General features: G+C 42.5%; 1 protein-coding gene across 1 annotated transcript in view; it reads right to left on the bottom strand.

Moving 5' to 3' along the window:
- OTOGL (otogelin like) overlaps nt 1-18,261 on the bottom strand; it is a 939,358-nt gene that overhangs the window by 269,891 nt on the left and 651,206 nt on the right. Inside the window, exon 38 of the mRNA XM_085653920.1 lies at nt 11,163-11,340. Within this exon, the coding sequence (XP_085510046.1) occupies nt 11,163-11,340 (178 nt within the window). The remainder of the gene's footprint in view (nt 1-11,162; nt 11,341-18,261) is intronic.

The following is an 18,261-nucleotide window of genomic DNA, read 5'->3' as shown; positions in this document are numbered from 1 at the left end:
CTCAATGGGAATAAATTACTTCCCTATGCATGTATGATGTCTTAATTTTTAGGAATAGAAAATTAGTTAACTATTGAATAAATGACCAGAAAGATCTTGAAAATCTCATGCTTCTTGGGTTTATAAACATGGACTTTAGCTATGAGGAAAATACATTAAAGCTTCATCACATACTGAAATATCATCAAAAGAGATAGATGTTGAGTGAAGTACAGCAAACCAATAATTTACTTAACTTCCTGATATCTTGGTAGGCGGTATTTATACCACAATACTTTGGTAGCACAATGTTTAAAACTCAATATTCCAGTAGTTGCAACACAAAATCCTTCTACACAACCTCTGGTTATCTTTCCCAGATACGTATCTGACTGGATGTCTTTGAGATCTCTTTCTGTCAAAAATATTTTCTTTAGGAATCCTCTCTTCACTTGTGGCTGCTATCACAAAAAGGAGGACGCTAATTTGTGTGGTGACCTGCCCTAAGTGCCCCTCTACCATTGCCAAGTGTTCACTAAACATAAGATAAGGTTGAAATGTCAGGCTTTTGTGTTTTCTGTCCTTCAAATAGTGGCCTTCTGTCTTAACTGATAGCTGACATACAAGGGAAGCATTCTAGTCAGGAGCCTATTTTTTTTTATAGAGCCATAATTAAGTGGGCCATTCACAATTCCTTATACCTTTCGGGCTGGACGGAAGGGTAAAGTCATTTAAGTATGTACTTATTTAAGTGTTCTTATGCAGCACTGTAGCAAGTGGGTCCTGCCCATTAATCCCTCTGGATTTTTTGACTTTGACTGCCCTGTTTTTGGCCTTTTACTATGAGCCCACTACTACCTGAGTCTCACTGTAAATTCATGATAATTGGACGGAGTGTGTTAACCGCTAGTCTCTGCCTTTTATGAAAAGGTCACTGCTGCACATTTAGGATAAGAGGCTCTGGACTGGTTACATATGAGCACATCTGCGGATTGAGCATGTGAAACTGCAGTCTCATACATTCTGGTACTTGCACACAAAAGGAGCTTTGCATGGATTGGTGCTGACCTGGGTTAGGTCTTATAATATGTAGGTCTGCACTGCTCAAAGAAGTTTCGAGATGCTTATAGTGTGCACACATTATAGGTGAAAGCTGTCCTAAAGTACCGTTTTGTGCTTCTTAAACCTAAAGCAAGTTGTCAATCTGGAGTAAAACATGCACAAAGGGTGTGATTTACAGTCCTTAACATCCGACACAACCACCTTATGGCACTTTCCCTGCCTCAGCTCATAAGCAGATTTCAGGACTTTGTCTCCCCTTCTAGGTCAAGTTATTTACTCTGCTTCTCAGCAGAGGGATCATGGGTCTCCCGGCTCAAATGGGCAATTAACAGTGTTTGATCTAGTTCCTGAGAAAGGAAGGGATGGGAGCGAAATCTGGGTCTGACAGTTAGCTTGTCACACTGCATCTGGACTGGGAAAGTCCAGGCCCATTGGAGCAAAGGAGCAGGGCTATACCACTGTAGCCAACACTGGAGGGGCTCATCTTAAAGGTTTTGGTGGGAAGAGATCAGATAGCTGAGTTATCATCAAAAAGCGGAAACTGAGGCTTGTATGGCAGCTCTTTTCAAGACAACTTAAAGTCTCATCTTTGTTCATCCCAGCATACTGTGTAGGAGTGTAGGAGTGTTGGTACATGGTCTAAGTGATGATGTGACATTCTAGAATTGGACAGGGATGCCTGGCTCCCAGAACTTTCCACCCCCACTTAAAAGCCCCTCCATAAGCGAGAGACACCTGAAAAGACTTTGGACCTGGGAGCGACAATGGCAAAAGGATGCCCAGCTGGTAGGAGAAGCCATCAGACTCCCTGCACAAATTTACTGGAGAACTTTGACTCAAGCTTACTCCCAGAACTAGCATATGTCTCTGTGGAGCCAGTGGTACTGGCCCCCTTATACACCTGAGAAACAGGAATGGACCTGCAGGAGGTGTTAAAGATTGCAGGTATTGCTGTTAGCATGAGCTAAAAGCCGTTTTGTTCCTGGCAGCCATTTTAGTTAGCCATGTGCTTTCTCCCTCTTCCAGAGCCTTGCACATGCTCAGAAAGGTCTAGCTGGCAGAATGCACCTGCTCCTAGTATTGAACTGTCAGGCTATTCTTACTGATGTAAGCAGTTTAGTCTCCCCTCCCACTTTGTTGAGCAAGCAAATTTTGTATACCCATATTAGTCAACAAGCATGCTTGTATGTGCCAGGACCTCCCCTTGGTTTTATGCTGACTATATAACCTATGCATATATAAGGCCCCTGTTCTCTGTACTCCTTAGAATGCCTCCTACAGTGGCCTGAGGGTACTGTTTGACGCAATTTCCCTCATGTTAGGTTAGTAAATATGTTTTCTTGATATTACAGCTTCTGTGCCAATCTCTTCTTTGTTGGTTTAAAGGACCAGGTGCATCAGTGAACCCCTTAGAAGGTTTTTTGTTCTTCAGAGGCACCCTGGATGAATCCCCTAGGACTTGTGTGGACTGGTCTTGGACATCACTGACTTGCAGGTGCCTTTCAATAAGCCAGGGAGCTCTGTGGATGGGGGACTGTGTTGTGCTGGCAGTTTGCAATGGGGTTGCATGAGTTATCCCACCAGCAGGAGAAAAGCACCAGGAGCCAGCCAGAGAACAGATCTGGCACAGGGAATGTGAAACTCTAGCTCAACATAAAATGCACCATCTTTAAGGCTAGGAGGCCAGAAAAAAATGCTTCTGGTGACTAGGCTCAATAAGGCAGGGGGAAATGGGCCTGGGACGTTTGGTCCTCATAGAAAGCAGAAACAAAAGAAAATGGGTGCATATCGCCCTGCTGCTAACTATCAGATCAGGGCCCAGGGGTAGCTGCATTTTTATTTATTTATTTTCTGTCGGGTGTTGGTGAGCATAGGGCCCTCTCAACAAGCTTAGTTTCACCCTCAGGCCCCATTTCCCCACGGTCAGCATATGATTAATGGGGCCACGGGACCCAACTACCCATAGAGAAAGAGGAGTACCGTTGCACACAGCTCACTTGCTGGTCTGCGGCTCCCCATGCCAGTGACTGGGGTAACAGTGCGCACACCACAGAGGTGCACACTGCCCACATGGAGCAGGCAGTGGAACTGAAGGTGCCGGCTACCATGCTGATACTTCTTCATTGTTACCGGGAAGGGCAGCTGCAGTGACAGCCAGTAGTGGACTCCCTGCACTGCCTGAAACATTTGCAACACCCAGGTGACCAGTAGAAATGGGCACCTGAGATTTAAAAATATAAGAAGAGAGAGGAGGACACAATGTTCAAGGTCACAGGGTAAATGGATGTGGCCTACCAACCAGAGCTGCCAACTTTGGAACTGAGGAACCAGGTTTGAGTCCTGCATTGGCTCAACATCCTGTGATCCTGGGTAAATTACTTAATCTATCCATGCATAACAGCCCTTTCTGAAGCATGCAACTCCAACTGTAAGAGGTGTTTGACTTTGAAAAATTTGCTGCTTATCCCCCCTTTATGTAGAACGCTGAATCAGTGTTTCCTCTGCTTGTTTTTCATGGGTCAGTGGCAATACTCAAATGGGATGAGTGTTTACAAAAATACACGTATTTTGCACTATTAAACATTCTCCCATGATGAATGGTGGGTGCTAGTGTTCATCACAGCTTGGGGGCATGCAATAGTGACTCAATACACAGGTCACTTGTGTTTTTCACATAATGATTAATGTTTAATGCAAATCCTATGCCACTTATGTTGTTTGTTTTCACTATATATACGAAAGAATTGAGGTATAATATTACCACTGACTCAATGTGTGACTGGTGATTCACATATTTTGTTACTACCAAAGATTGGCACCAAGTCATAAGTGTAGTGTAGGTTTCTGAGATAGGTCCTGAAGAATCGCCACTTGATCCTTGTGGCAAACTGAGGCGAGAAACATGTTGACCTAATATTTTAAATCACTAAATATCCACATTGCTAACTAGGTTCTTTATATCCTAAATTAGCAAAGCAGTTTTTAATTGGACTAGTGACCTCAATCATTAAAATAGTTCTGACACTGAGTATCACTACACCTATCGTAAATCACCTTTTACACTACCGTACACATAACAACATTGCCCACACAACCTCACTTCACCTGACTGCTATTATTAAAAGATCTCCGGCAAAGAGCCCCAAGTGGGTGCCCTTCGGGCATTGCCGGCTCGACGAGAAGCTAGCCCAATGATAAAGCATGACACCCTTTTGGGTGTGTGAGGACCCGTGCTCCTATTAGAGCGCATTCCTGTTCCTGGAAAGGTAGCCTTGTCTGTCATATCTTTAGGAACTGCACATCCTTATATCTGTACTGTACATATTAAGGAGCACAGGTGCTGGACCTGATAAACTCCAGGTTCTCTTGTGTATCTTGGATTTTTGTCGTTTTGGTCTTGTTTTGTTTAAATAAAGGTACCTTCTTTTCTAAACTGGTGTGGTGTACAGTGGGAGTGTATTCACAGTGTTATTGGGTGTGTTTTATACAAATGCTTTATACATTACCTCAGATAAAAGCCTGTCTGCTTGTGCCAAGCTACCAAGGGGGTAAGCAGGGGTTATCTAGGCGTGTAACCCCCTCATCCTGACTAGAAGAAAGGGTTCCTACTTCGACAGGGTGCATACCTCTGTCAACAAGAGACCCCCCATTCCTAACAGTTAGTTTTTGGAAACTTACCAAGTTTCTTCTTTCCCCTGACAACTTGAGGGCAGTATAAACATGGTTGGCTGTTGAAGTGGTATAGCTGTACAAATAATGGATGGTAACTTGAATTTAATCTCGGCTACCAACAGTACCCCATATAAATCTTTAAGCACTGGAGAAATGCTGCCATATTGCCTTCTACCTGATACCAACTTGGCCGACTCACAAAGAACAGCTTTGATAGGGGTTAGCGATGAGGCTGAGGTACTCATGAAAAGAGCATCTCCAAAGTTAATTCTGTTGACTGCTAAAGCCCATACCATGTTGGTGAAGTTATTTGGAAGAAGACAGGACAATAGTGTATTGAGGGAATGCTATACAGAAATGTCTTTGGATACAACATTTCAATATGAGTAGCCATAGAAAGGTGAGAATATACCCAAAGCCATAGGGATTTGACCTCTTTGTAAAAAGAAGGTGTGAATCTCACCCTGAATTTCTAATAGAAATTCTCTTTTTAAATTCAGATCTTGAGGGCGATGGAGCAAGATAAATTCAATTTTTTCAGGATTAGGCTTTCGTCAATGTCCTGATCTGGAGGATTGTTAAGCAGTTTTTCAATGTGATAATATATTTGGAGGATGAGATCTTCAGATACATTTCTGTGTCACCCGAATACTGGTGGATTTACTCACCTGTGATTTCCATCAAAAATTAAAGTGGTTGAACATATAAATTGAACAATATAGGAGTCATTGTCAAATGTGAGGTATACCACAAGCTCCTTGTGTCAGCTTTGACACAAAACAGGCTAACCTCCCCACATGTTTAAAGTTGGTAAGAAACCATGAGAACCAGTGCAATACTTCACCATCTATACCCATGTATCACTTCAGGACTTCAATGAGATTATTGTGGTGAACCATATGAAGGCCTGTAGACAGGTCTAGTAGAATGAGGAGACAGTCAGCATTATCTAGTATGCAATGAATGTCATTCAATGAATGCATCTGACTCTGTAATGCACCCACTTTGGAACCCTGACTGATAAGGTGTTATGAAGTTATTCATCTCAGGGTAATGAATGTTGAACAGTTACCGATTTTTCTAAAACTTTATTCAGCCAGGGCAAGTTTGTAACAGGGCAACTGCCAATAACATTAGGATCATCCTGAGGCTTTTTCAGAAAAGGAATAATGTTTCCAATTTTAAGAACAACAGGGAATACTCCTTTTTTAGGGACACATTTATTAAGCTGTGCTACGTTACTTAATAACTTAAAATTACTTTCGAAAAAGACAGCAGGAAATGTATCTCCCTGTTAGTAGGATAGTTTTATGATGTTTATAATCCATTCTAGACAGTTCTCAAGTATGAAAGTGAAGCAAGTTTGGGGTTTTATATCTCTTGAAACTAATGTGAATGTCTGAGGTAATGAATAAGCCACATGTATGGAATTCCACATGACTTGTAAATTTTTGGTGAAAACGTCTATGAATTCATCATGTTTGTTTTGTGATGTTGGTAGATGGATTATGTGGCTGTAGCCAAATTGAGCTTCACCAGACTGAAAAGTTCATTATGACATTTGGGATCTTAAATTGGAGGAAACTGGCCTTAATCGCAATCACCTTTTGCTTGTAAAGCTTTCTTAACTCTTTTAAGGTGGAGAGTGCTCAAGAGGCCTTTGATATTCTGCTCAACCTTTTCGGTTTCCTGAATTTTCTTCTCATGCTAAGTAGTTTCTCAGAAAGCCATGGGTTTCTGCTACTTCTTATAGACTTATAGGCGTAAGTTATCAAAGGACTGCATTGCCCTTGCGTCACGCAAGGTAATACAAGGGTAATGCAGTCCTTAAGTCCAATTTACCAATCCACGCAAAGCCACCTGTGTGGCCCTGAGTGGCTTGGTAAATCTGGAGTATGCCAAGGAAGTGCAAGTCACTGCATGCGTTACTCTGATCTGGAATACGTTACATGGGAGAAGAGTGGTTGTTCCCATGCATCCACCCATGCTTTTTGTTGCATTCCCAGAATTACCATGAGTATTAAATCTGGGAATGCATTAAAATTGTGCACCTTCCTGATAGAGGCGCAATGAGGAGAAATATATTTATTTCTCATTGTTGTTTTTGAAGAATGCAGTACAGTTAGAAAGAGAAAGAGGCCTCTATGGATTGTTTTTTGGGCAGGAAGATATCCATTCCTGCACAAAAACAATCCAGTCCACAATGCAGGCACCCTCGCACCATGGCTCAAGGGTGCCTGTGTTGGTGCTAGGCAGCACATAGTGCGACAACACAATGAGAGAGGAGAAATGTGGCATATCTTGGTAAGTACAGTGTATTTCTGACCTCTCCATTTGAAGCAGTGCGGCAAGTTGTCTTTCTGCGTTGCACTGTGACAAATATTGATAAATGTTGTCCTTGACTATTTTGGCAAACACAATTAACTTTACTGCCTTTGGAATAGTTCTGTTGTAGCTGTCAAATGATTCATGCACGTCTATAGATGCATTTGTTTGCCATCCACCACTCGCGATCAGAAACACATTTTACGTGCCTTGGACAGAGGGAAAAAGGAGTGTATGAGAAAACGAACGAAGCAAAAGTGATCAATCCAATCCACTTCACTTAGGCTTAAACAGTCGACTGAGTGTGCTTGTGAATTCCTAGACTGATGATTCTCCCTTTACAATGGGTTAGGGATTTGGAGACTTAAAGGAGGTTTTGTGGAGAGAGTATCGTTTAGGGCTTGATCATAGCTATCTGATGAACGACACAGGTTAATTTTAAAATCTCCCAGGTAAATATTTTGGCTTCTTATTAACTGTTGTTTGCTTACAAGAAAAGGAAATTAATTAAAGTTTTGAGCGTAATATATTAAACGAAAGGAGGGGGATGTGTTTTGAGAAATTATCCAGGCAATTGAGAGAACTTCAAAGAACTCAAATGTTAACACACTTTAACTTGTCATTGAAAATTAGTGTCAACCCTCTCTGTTCTCATCATGCTGTTGTAGCCAAGGGAAACTAGAAGGTCTAGGATGGGCTGCGACTGGGACCTGAAGCAAGATTCAGTTAGGAAGAGGAAATCAAAAGTTAAGGTTGATATAGTGTCCGCGATAGAGGTGTGGTGTGAATTAGCAGAGCAGCAGTTGTTTAAACACACTTTTAGGGTGTGTTTAGTGATAAGCATAGTCAGATGATATTATTATTTTTTAGTTTTTACACGATGTTGAAGTATTTGAAGTTGTCATGATCCCTGCCTATCCCAATAGATCTGATCTCTCCTCTGATAGTGGATATGGCAGAGCTGGATAAACACATTCGGGAGAAAGATGGTTAATTGTAGTAGACTCGTAGTGCAGAATGGAGCGAGGGAGTCAATTGACTCAAGAGAATAGTTTGGCTACCAAGTAAAATTAGACATTAAGTGCGTTTACAACTGGAATATAAAATAAAAGAGATCGATTGGAAGAAGGGCTATTGAAAACGAGAGGGTTGAAATTCGAAACGTAGCCACTGGGTGGCAGCAGCATACAGTGCGTGATCATGTTGTAAACTGCTTGGAATAAGTAAGCAGCATTGATCACTGATGATTTAACCTCGTTTATTTGAAGTCTGTCCCTGTTGTTCTTAACAGGTGTTCCAGAACAGTTATAAATAGTCCGGTCCCTGCGAAACATTATCTTGGAATAATAGCACTCCTCTAAGTTGACTGCTGAAAAAAATGTGTGTGCAGGACCTCGCGTTGGCAATTGAGAAAATAGCAGTTGCAGAAATGACAACTCACACTGTGCCACATGATATTGGCTCCTTTCACTGGGTCACCCATAAGGAACCAAGGGGCATAAGAGCAAGCAGGCGTTAAAAAATTATTGCTGCTTTTGCGTCCGTTTTCGGACGAAAAGCGGCGATAATTTTATCGCCTTATCTGCAAGGTCACGCTTTCGCGTGAAACCTTGCCTTCTCCCTATTTCCTATTTCCCTTAACGCCCATCTTTGCATCTCTAATGAGATGCAAAGTGGGCGTTCCTCCCCAGGATAATGGGAGAAATGTCACTAAGCGACATTTCTCCTATTATCATGCCTCACGCAAAGCAGCATATCGACAGGAAAAGTAGCGATAACCTCTGTTATCGCTACTTTCCTTACGCCTGTTTTGAAACTGACTTAGCCATGATATCCTATGGAAGGTGGATATCATGGCTAAGCATGTGAGGCCCTATCAGCAAGCTATCGCCAAACTACGTGTGATTATCGCTGGGTTTCCAGCGATAATCACATGTTTGGCAGTTAGCGCTAGGATTTTTATCGCTTTTGAGATAAGCGTTGCTTATAGCACGCTATCTCAGCGATAAAAATCCACGGTAGCCGGCGATAATTATCCTAGCGCTAAGTGCGCTTAGCGATAATTATCGCCGGTTGTTGCTGATATGCCCCTAATATCTTATGCTGGCACAGAAGGCAAGCTACAAAACACCACAGCGTAGATTTCCAGCTCTTCTTTTGAGGTTATGAACACACCCCAAGACAACCAGCACTGGCCTCAGCAAGATTTTTTTGAGGAGAGTTTGGCAGAGGAGAAGGGGCGGAACTTCTTGGTGCAAGGTCCCGCCCCTGCAAGGCCCTGCCCCTGCCCCTCCTACCTCAGTGAAAAAAAGTTTTTAATTGGCAGGTCTGCAGTAGCAGGTGATGCAATTTGAAATGTAGCGTGCTTTTCAGATCAACAAGCAATCGAGGGCCTAACTCCTGAAAATGTTGTGCTGAGTAGGAAAAACAGCGACGTAATTAATGTAATAAACGGACAGTAAGCAGCCCGTACAGCAGTAGTGGCCACCTGGTCTCAAAACTGAATTAGGAGAGACAATAGATTAACAATATTGCTCTAGCACATTGGTGTGGCATTGATTTCTACTAAAAATGAATGTTCACCAACATTTTGCTTGTTATTATTCAGTAAAATATTGTAGAAATTATATTTTCAGAGGATTTGTCGAGCCAAACTTGCAAAAGAGTGGCATGTTTAAACCTGCATAGACTTATACAATAGTCACTGACTGTTTCTTAAGGAATATGCCACTTTGCTCATGTTTTCCTTTACGACATTCAATCTCACACAGTTTAAGTGTTTTAAATCTGATGAACACCACGGAAATGGACCTTGCTGCTTCACAACACACTTACAGTCGTACCTAATGTTATTTCATATTTAAATGTTCTAAAATGGGTTGCTTTTACTTGCGATTTTACACTGAAACAGTAAGGCGTAGTCCAGAGTGAGTCTTTGCTGCTTTTTAGCCTATCTAATATGTTTTAGACTCATATGTAGTTGGCGAATGCCATATTACAGCGTATAAGAGGCAGTTGCCTGTGATGTCACATGCAAAGTTTGTATGATTGTGCAGTGAACGTACATAAAAATAAAATATTGCACTTAACTTTCCCAAAGTCGATCACATGTTTTGAGGCGCAGAGCTCTTGCCATGAGTGCTCACAAACAATGCCATGGGTCAGAAATGCCATGTATACAGATAAAAAAGGAAAAGAATCAAAACAAAAACATCATGCAGTTTCAATAGACAATCCTTTCTCCAAATCTGTTGTGCAGACATTGTATCAAAACAATGTAGTTATTCTTTGGCATACAGATAAAGCTGCCTTTCTTCATGTTGATTAGCTATGCCAAGAAGCTTCGATGCCAGATACAAACTTAAAACTGATGCCAAGCGAATAGTTTTAGTGGCCCTTATGTGTTTATAATATTGTGAGGGATAATTACCAACAGTAAGACTGCTCTACTGAAAGAAATAACAGTAAAATGTATTCAAGTGGAAAGTAAACTTAAATAATCCAATAGACGAGAGAAAACGATTTCCATCACTACAAAACATGCATTATAGAAAAAAGAGGGACCCCCATACGAGTTTGCAGAAGAAGCATCGAGGAAAAGAAAACATGAAGGTTGATGGGCCTGCAACGAGGAAGGTGGGGAATCTGAAGGGGTCTTGAGACTTAATCAGTGAGCGACAGTGGGAATCAGTTTTTGGTTCCCACGGTTTCTATGTCATGCAGAGAATAACCAGATTTAGAATCTGGTATTCCCGACAGAGTCTCTCAGTGAGCTCCTTGCATAACAAATGAACAAACCTATGATGCTAACAAATTAAATGCATGCCATACTGACGGTAACAATTCGCTGCTTCAGCCACCTGGAAGATACCGAGAATTTCGTCAAATTGAGTGTTAATTACATCAAATTGCAGCGTGAAGGCAACGTGAAAGCACATTGTGTCAACAATCCAATCTATGGTGTCAGGACAGTTAATTTGACATTAGCACCTGTGCTAGCTGGAAACCAGTGGAAACTAATTATTTGACCTGTCTCAAAGTATCCAAATATATTGGCAGTTTATTTTGATTTATATACAAAATAGCATTTTATTTGCTAGAATTATCCGAAGAAAACAACTTACAGGGACACTCCCATTCTGGACAGCAGGTATCAGTGTTAATTTGAACTGGCATTCCTCGAAAGCCACAATCAGGTTTTTCCACGTTCTTGTAGCAGTTTCTTGAAACGTTGTATAGCATCCACCCAGTGTTAATACAGACGTATTGACTGCATCTGTCAAGAGGTTCGATGTACCTTGGCTTTTGCAAAACAAAAAGAAATATTTACAGAAGTATACACTCTGTAGACACAATAGCACATTTTGATTACTTTAAGAATACCATGTTTGCATGCACAAGAATAAATTTAGGGCATATTTATTAGCCCTTCGCACCGCCGTGGCATCACTTTTTGTGAAGCTCTGGCAGCGCAAACTACAAAAGCATATTTATGAGGTCACAAAAAGCCACGTTGCGTGGCTCTGAATGGCCTCGTAGAGATGGAGAATGGCAGGGCAGCGCAAATCGCTGTGTTGCCTTACTCTGCGCTAGGGAGGTGTTCCATGGGCGTTGTGGTGGGCGTTCCCACGCAACAGTCATGGATTTTGATGCTTTCACGGATTTACAAAACCATGCAAACCTGGGGATGCACCAAAACCATATGCCTCTCCAGTGGAGGCGCAATGAGGAGAAATAACTATATTTCTCCTCTTATTTTTCTCTTTCCATGTGTACTGCATTCTGCAGCGCACATAGAAAGAGGGAAAAAAAATAGTTTTTAAACAATCCTGCCGATAACAAAGGCACTGTTGCACATGGTGCAAGTGTTCCTTCATTAGTGCTGGGCTGCCGAAATGGCACCAGCGCAGGAGCAAGGACAGGAATGCACCATATTGAATAAATACGGCGCATTCCTGCCCTTTCACCTTGACGTATGGCAGCTCAGCAGGGTGACTTGCGGCGCTGCCCTACGCCAAATCCCTATAAATTAGGTCCTTATTGTACTATAGCATAATGTTAGAACACGTTTCTTGCACAACCAACTGAAAATCCAAGCCAGCAGAGTCATGTGTTCCAATGACCACCAGTTTTTGATTAGACAGGAATTATCACAAAATTTCACAAGAAATGAACGCACAACATTCTCTCCAAAAGTAAAATACACAAAGGGGGATAACTAAAGTTATACATAAATTCCGTGCATTGGAAATCTAACATTGCACAGAAAAATGAAGAATGCAAAATACTCAAACACATTTGTGCTAAAGCTTTATCTTTGTATGGAGTCTTCATGTGCATTTCATCTGAGGCTGACTGTGGAAATAATTGTGAAAATACATTTATATAACAAATGTTCACATCAGATGGAGGAGGCATTTATATTCCTCTAAGAGCTGTAAAATTAGCTATATAAATTGTACCAGGGATGAAATCCCTCTGTCCCAAATGGCCAGAAGAGCAATCTTTGGGATTTGAGAATGACTCATCATGTCATTTCTGGTCACGCCGAGCTGGCCAGTTACATTGGGGTTAGTTAATTCACAAAACACTGGTTAGCTAAATTGAATTTTTCTAACACATTCCTTCTAAATTCTACAACTCTCTGTACAACTGAAAAGTTTCCGTTAATTTCTGTTCATTATGAAATGTAAGAATTTAGAACACATTAACAGCTTATCTTACTCCTTAGAGTTGCAATAACAGCTATTTCTAACATGTTCCGGTTTTGTAAAAGATGATTTACGAGTAAGAATAACTATCGAGTGGCAGCACACAAACTTGACTCTGTAGCTCTTCAGATTATCGTGATCCTAGTTAATATACATGCACATTGAATACTTTTGCGATGCAGAAACTGAACAGAAAGAGTGATCAAATGACCTGGGGTAGCTGACTTGTTTTCTCACTTTTACTGGGACATTATCAAGACTGCATCAAATCTAAAAAAGCTAAAAGAATAAGAATTTAAATGTAATAGATAATGTAAGGACATTAGTAAATAAAACCCCAACCATGGCAAACGGTATAAATAAGTCATATGTAGACAGTATATACAATTAACGTTTGTCGTGCAAGTTACTATCCTCTGGAAAACAAGGATAGAATTAATAGAATCACAGAATTCATATCATTCGAATGTTAAAAAGTATGTCATTAAATAGATGATGGCAGGGTTTACTGTCAGTATCATATAGTGATTGCAGGACTAAAGTCAAGTCCAGCAATAACATCAATATTTGGTTGAGAGAAAGATAAAAACAAATAAGAAGTGAGATATGGTGATGATGTACGATGGTTATAATGCGTATGGTGTTTGTTAATGGTAGGTAAATACCCTAGAAATAACGTATTTTCAAAGTGAAAGATCAGGAAGAGGGTGATGTAAAGTAGGCAATAACATAGATGGTTTATGAAGCGAGTCAAAATTTATACTCCTCTTTGAGTGATATTCTTAGAGAAGCAAGTATGTTGGAATTGCACTGTGAGACAGTAAAGTGTGATAGTAAAATGCCATATTTATATTGATATGGGTTAACATATGTGGTGTGTTAAGACAGTTTACCGTTTGGTGGTTAATGAAACCAATGAACCCAAGGTGAAATGGTAACTGGAGAGTAATAGGTTGTAAACGATTAACAGATAACTGACTGTGTTGTTTGGATGTATTTTAGAATAGAATACCAGAGTAGTTAAATATGTGAAAGTGGAAAAATCTGAAAACTTTCTGTCTAACATGCTATGAAGCGTGGAATAGTATGTTGTGAATGAGGAACAAAAACGAGTAAGTGTTACCATACAGATGTGCTTTGAAATGAAACAATAGGGATGGAAATTACATGATGAATGGGTGGCTGTATTGGTGAAGCCAAATCAAAACATAAAACATGCTATTGGCATAACAAATGAAGGATACAAGACTTTTTTAGTTTTACGAAATACAATGCATCCTCAAAATACAACTTATATCATTGTGACTTAATTTTCTGCATACAAAATACACCATTATTGCCGAGATGACATGGTGTCCCTTCGACATTCATAGTTGCCTAAAGGAGGCGCAGCAAGGTGTAATTAAATAGTGTACAGGTGTGTGTCTTTCTTAACATTTTATCAGTATGCTGATATCTAGAAGATGATAATGAATATAGTACAGTGTTGACAAAAATGAGCTCAATTGTTTTTTTGGGGGGAAAACAATGATCCATATGAATGCTTATACGGAATTACTTTACATGACAATCACCATTAATAACATTCTATAATTAAAAATGCATCTTCATTTCACGAATTCCATCATCATAATCATTGTGTTGCATTGGCGAGTAGCTAGGCAAATTGCAATCATTGCTTAAAGTAATGTACTTGCCAATCGTGGTCAATTTAAAATCTGCTGATCTCAATGTGGCTACCCATATTACTTCCAATTTTCTTAAACAAGTATTCGGTATAGCATTAAGTTTGAATTTTGCAATACCATGAAAGTTGATGTCAGGTACACTTTTTATTGTATTGAACTCTAAAAAGTTAGAGGCCAGTGGGTACTCGGTGCTTTCATTCTTACCACTCGGTTGTTTTCCTGTATTCTCTTCTTAAGGGGGTGAATAGTGCTCCCAGTTATTTGTCTTCTGGCATTTCACACGTTTACATAAAGTATAGATTTGGTATTGCCGTTGATCAAGTCTGTGATCTTGACCATTCTCTTAGAGTTGTCCATAAAGGCACACATTTTATCCATGGAAAATTACATGTCAGGCAAGGGCCACATTAATACAATACCTTAGAGGCTACAAAGAGCAAATCTGGAACCCCTTGTTACTCTTTGTTCTTTTTTGTTTCATACCTTATAATGCATTTACATGTTGTTGTGTAGGATCAAAGAACATATTTTAACTATCATCTATTTAGGGTCAGCCAGGGTCGTCTTTCTATTTAGAGGATAGCATTCTCTGTCTTGAATAGCAATTTCTGATAGTGGGCACTTGCAGAGAGAAACAACATCAAATGTAAGAAGTGTCATGCCCTTTTCTACATATCATCCTCAAAGTAAATCAGAATATCTTTCATATCTTGGATGAATGATGGGAGATTTCAAGCAGCATGGTAAATTAAGCTATCAACATAGTCCTAAACCTTCTGTTGGTGTGCTGAAATCTCAAATGATGGTCTACCTGCAGTGACAGTCCTGATTTGAGAACCAGTACCACCCCTCACCCCACTGCTTCTGTTCCTGTATCCTGTTAGGGCGTGGTGAAGCGAGTGAGTTGACGGAGATGGGGAGCCACGGATCACAGCGGCCCGGACCCAGCTCCAATTTGACCTGAAAATGACCAGGGGGTTACATTTTAATCAGCCGGAAACAGTGATGGCAGGGGTCCCGCCTGAGAGCCCGGTAGAGCAGTGAGGCAGGATGCCGGAGACAGGCCTCGGCAGGCAAGTGTGAAGGTTTCAAGCGGGGGCCTCTGGAGCGTAAGCGAGAGAGCGCGGCCTCCCCGTGGAGTGAAGTGCCCAGGAGTGTCCGCAGAGGCAGCCTAACTAGGTTGGGTGCAGCTGGCGGCACCCCAGTGAGCCCTGCTCTCGTGCCTCTCCGCAACCAGGCCTGGAATCTGCTCCCGCACGGTGCCTGTCCACAGCTGGGGACATGTCCATCAACAAGGCCGCCAAGGAAGGGAGGCACCCAATCGGTCGAAGTTCCAGCCTAAGGGCCACCCCAAGAGTTGGAATATGTACGATCTGCGTAGTTGGGCAAGGGTCAAGCACCCTGTCTCCGCAGCGGGCAGCCCAGAGTGGACAAACTCGGGCGCTGAACACGGGGCCGAACCAGCCCTCAGTGCCCTCAGAGAATTTCGATACCTCCATGGATACAACATCTCCTATATTCATACATGATGATGACAATGCTTTTAAGGGCCTAGAGCCTTCTACAGCCAAAACTTTCTTGGAGCTACAACCGTAAAAGGCGAATCCCCATGGGCCAGTATAACAACAGTTGGAGGGCCAACAGATCCAGACCCCCACCAATGGGGACGGAGTCATCCTCTTGTCGGCTCTCATCCACACTGCTCAGGGGGCGGACAAAAAGATATTTGTCTTGGCATAACTTGGAAGCCTCTCCAGCTTTATTTGATCCACATACAACAAAACAGGCAACAGACCAGGAAGAGGGCTTGGGCTTGGGAACAGCTGGGGGGACTTTGACCATCACTGGCAGCCCGCACAATACTTCAATAATCTCGACGGTCACCTGCCTCATACCAAAAGAAGACACGGCCATCACCGCTCCAGCCCCGGGTATCACAGCTCATATTAGCAAAGGAGGGACATGCATTACCATAGGATCTTCCCCTGAGCTCGACCTGGAGACTAGGGACTCTTTATATAGATCACCATCCCTCCTGCCATTTGAGCTCTCATGTGCTCAGGACAACTTGCTAAGATCACTCAGCACATCCCTCTCCACTGCCATAAACGTGTTATCATGGCAATCAGAGAAACTCAAACTGCAAATGGATACCCAGCAAATCATGGCATCTAAAATGGCAGAAATGGCCCAAAAAATTGACAAGTTGGCTGCAAATAGTGACAACCTCCTTCTTCCCTCCCCTCCCCCCGATTGCCGATGCCTAGTCCTAATTGACAAACTGGCTTCGCTCCTGACAGTACTCACCTTGCTGGTGGTGGAACTAAAGCTCAGTATTAGTACACGCCCAGTCGCAGCTAGCACGGAGCTGTGTACCCGGAGCCACACACCAGTGGTCGGGGATGAAAATCTGGAGCCCATACAATTACATCAGCGGCCAACAACGGCAACTCAGCCTTCCCCTCCCGCACCACTAGAGGACTCGATGGGGGGAGTAACCCCATAGGGGACACCACCCCCATTAATTCAGGGTCCACCAGTCGGTCGGGAGTTGTCCAGGCCGCTCTGCCAATAACACGGAGAGAGAAGAAACGCCTAAAAAAACAAAAGAAGCAAGCCAGGAGTCTAGCACTAAGAAATTGCCAGAGCAAAATTACGGCCACAGAACAAACAAATGTAGCAGTCAATCGGACAATTGAGTCGGGTAACAACCAGCCTTTTTTTTCAATATTTTGTAAGAAGTCCAACAGCAAACCCCCACCCGCCCTAATTTAATCGAACACACAATCAATTAACCAGCCCTCAGTAGTGGATGCAGCGGCAGGGGACGGTTCTAAGAAGTCGAGCCGCCATACGCTTGGGGGGCCAGACAGAGTAGGGCTTGCGCCAACATTGAACCAGCGCAGACAGCCAGCCCCCTCCACCTTAAATGCCATCAACGATGGGATGTCCGGTGCAGAAAGCGCTGATCCAGCAGGAGGCTGTCGACCGGGAACACCGCAACCATCTGGCCCCCTACCTGGTCTCCAATCTCTTCTACTGGAGCCCTGAATGACATCCAGAACCACACCACCGGGTAATTCTCAAGGCTAACCAACGGGTCATTTTCATCAGCCAAATGCCACCCGTACCAGAATTGAGCCCCCAAGATTAAAACAAGGGACGGAATATGACCTTCCAGGCCTCCTGCAACCCCCCCAGCCCAGGACGACCCACGTGGGCACAACTCTCATCACACAACGGACCTTCCACAATGCTGGTACACTCAGACCCCCCATGGGAACTTTGGGAGGGGGCCATTCTCCAAAAACAAGTATGATTCCAAGCTATACCTCAAAGGGCAATCATGATTCTCTTATTAGAACAAACATTTTGACACTTCACCACCACACACAGACACTCTCCCATATTACAACCGTGGACATTGTCAGGGTCCAATTCGCCTCCCTGCCTTCACAACCTGAGAAGGAACAAACAGATGTAATTTGGGCCAATGCAGACACCGCCGACAGAGTCCTCACGGAAAAAGAACAATTTGCAGAATGGGGGATCGACGTGCAGAGGTTGGAACAGGAAAAGTATCCATTTATCCTCCAGGCTCCTACAAAGAACCCCCCTACGGTTAGCATACTGAAGAGGATTCATGGTGGGGAGGGCTACCTTGCACAAGCAAACTTGAACATTCAGTGCAGGGTCGACGGGCCTTGCAGGGGGAGACAGGTTATTTCTACATCTAATATCCCCCTTTTTGTCCCCCACCCTCCCCAAACTCAGCCTATTGGGGCTGGGTCGCTGCCAACTTGGCCAACAAATCTCAGGGCCTT

This window comes from Triturus cristatus, chromosome 4_1 (genome assembly GCF_964204655.1).
Source record: "Triturus cristatus chromosome 4_1, aTriCri1.1, whole genome shotgun sequence".
In the NCBI taxonomy this organism is placed as follows: domain Eukaryota; kingdom Metazoa; phylum Chordata; class Amphibia; order Caudata; family Salamandridae; genus Triturus; species Triturus cristatus.
This window is presented reverse-complemented; position numbering and strand designations above follow the sequence as displayed.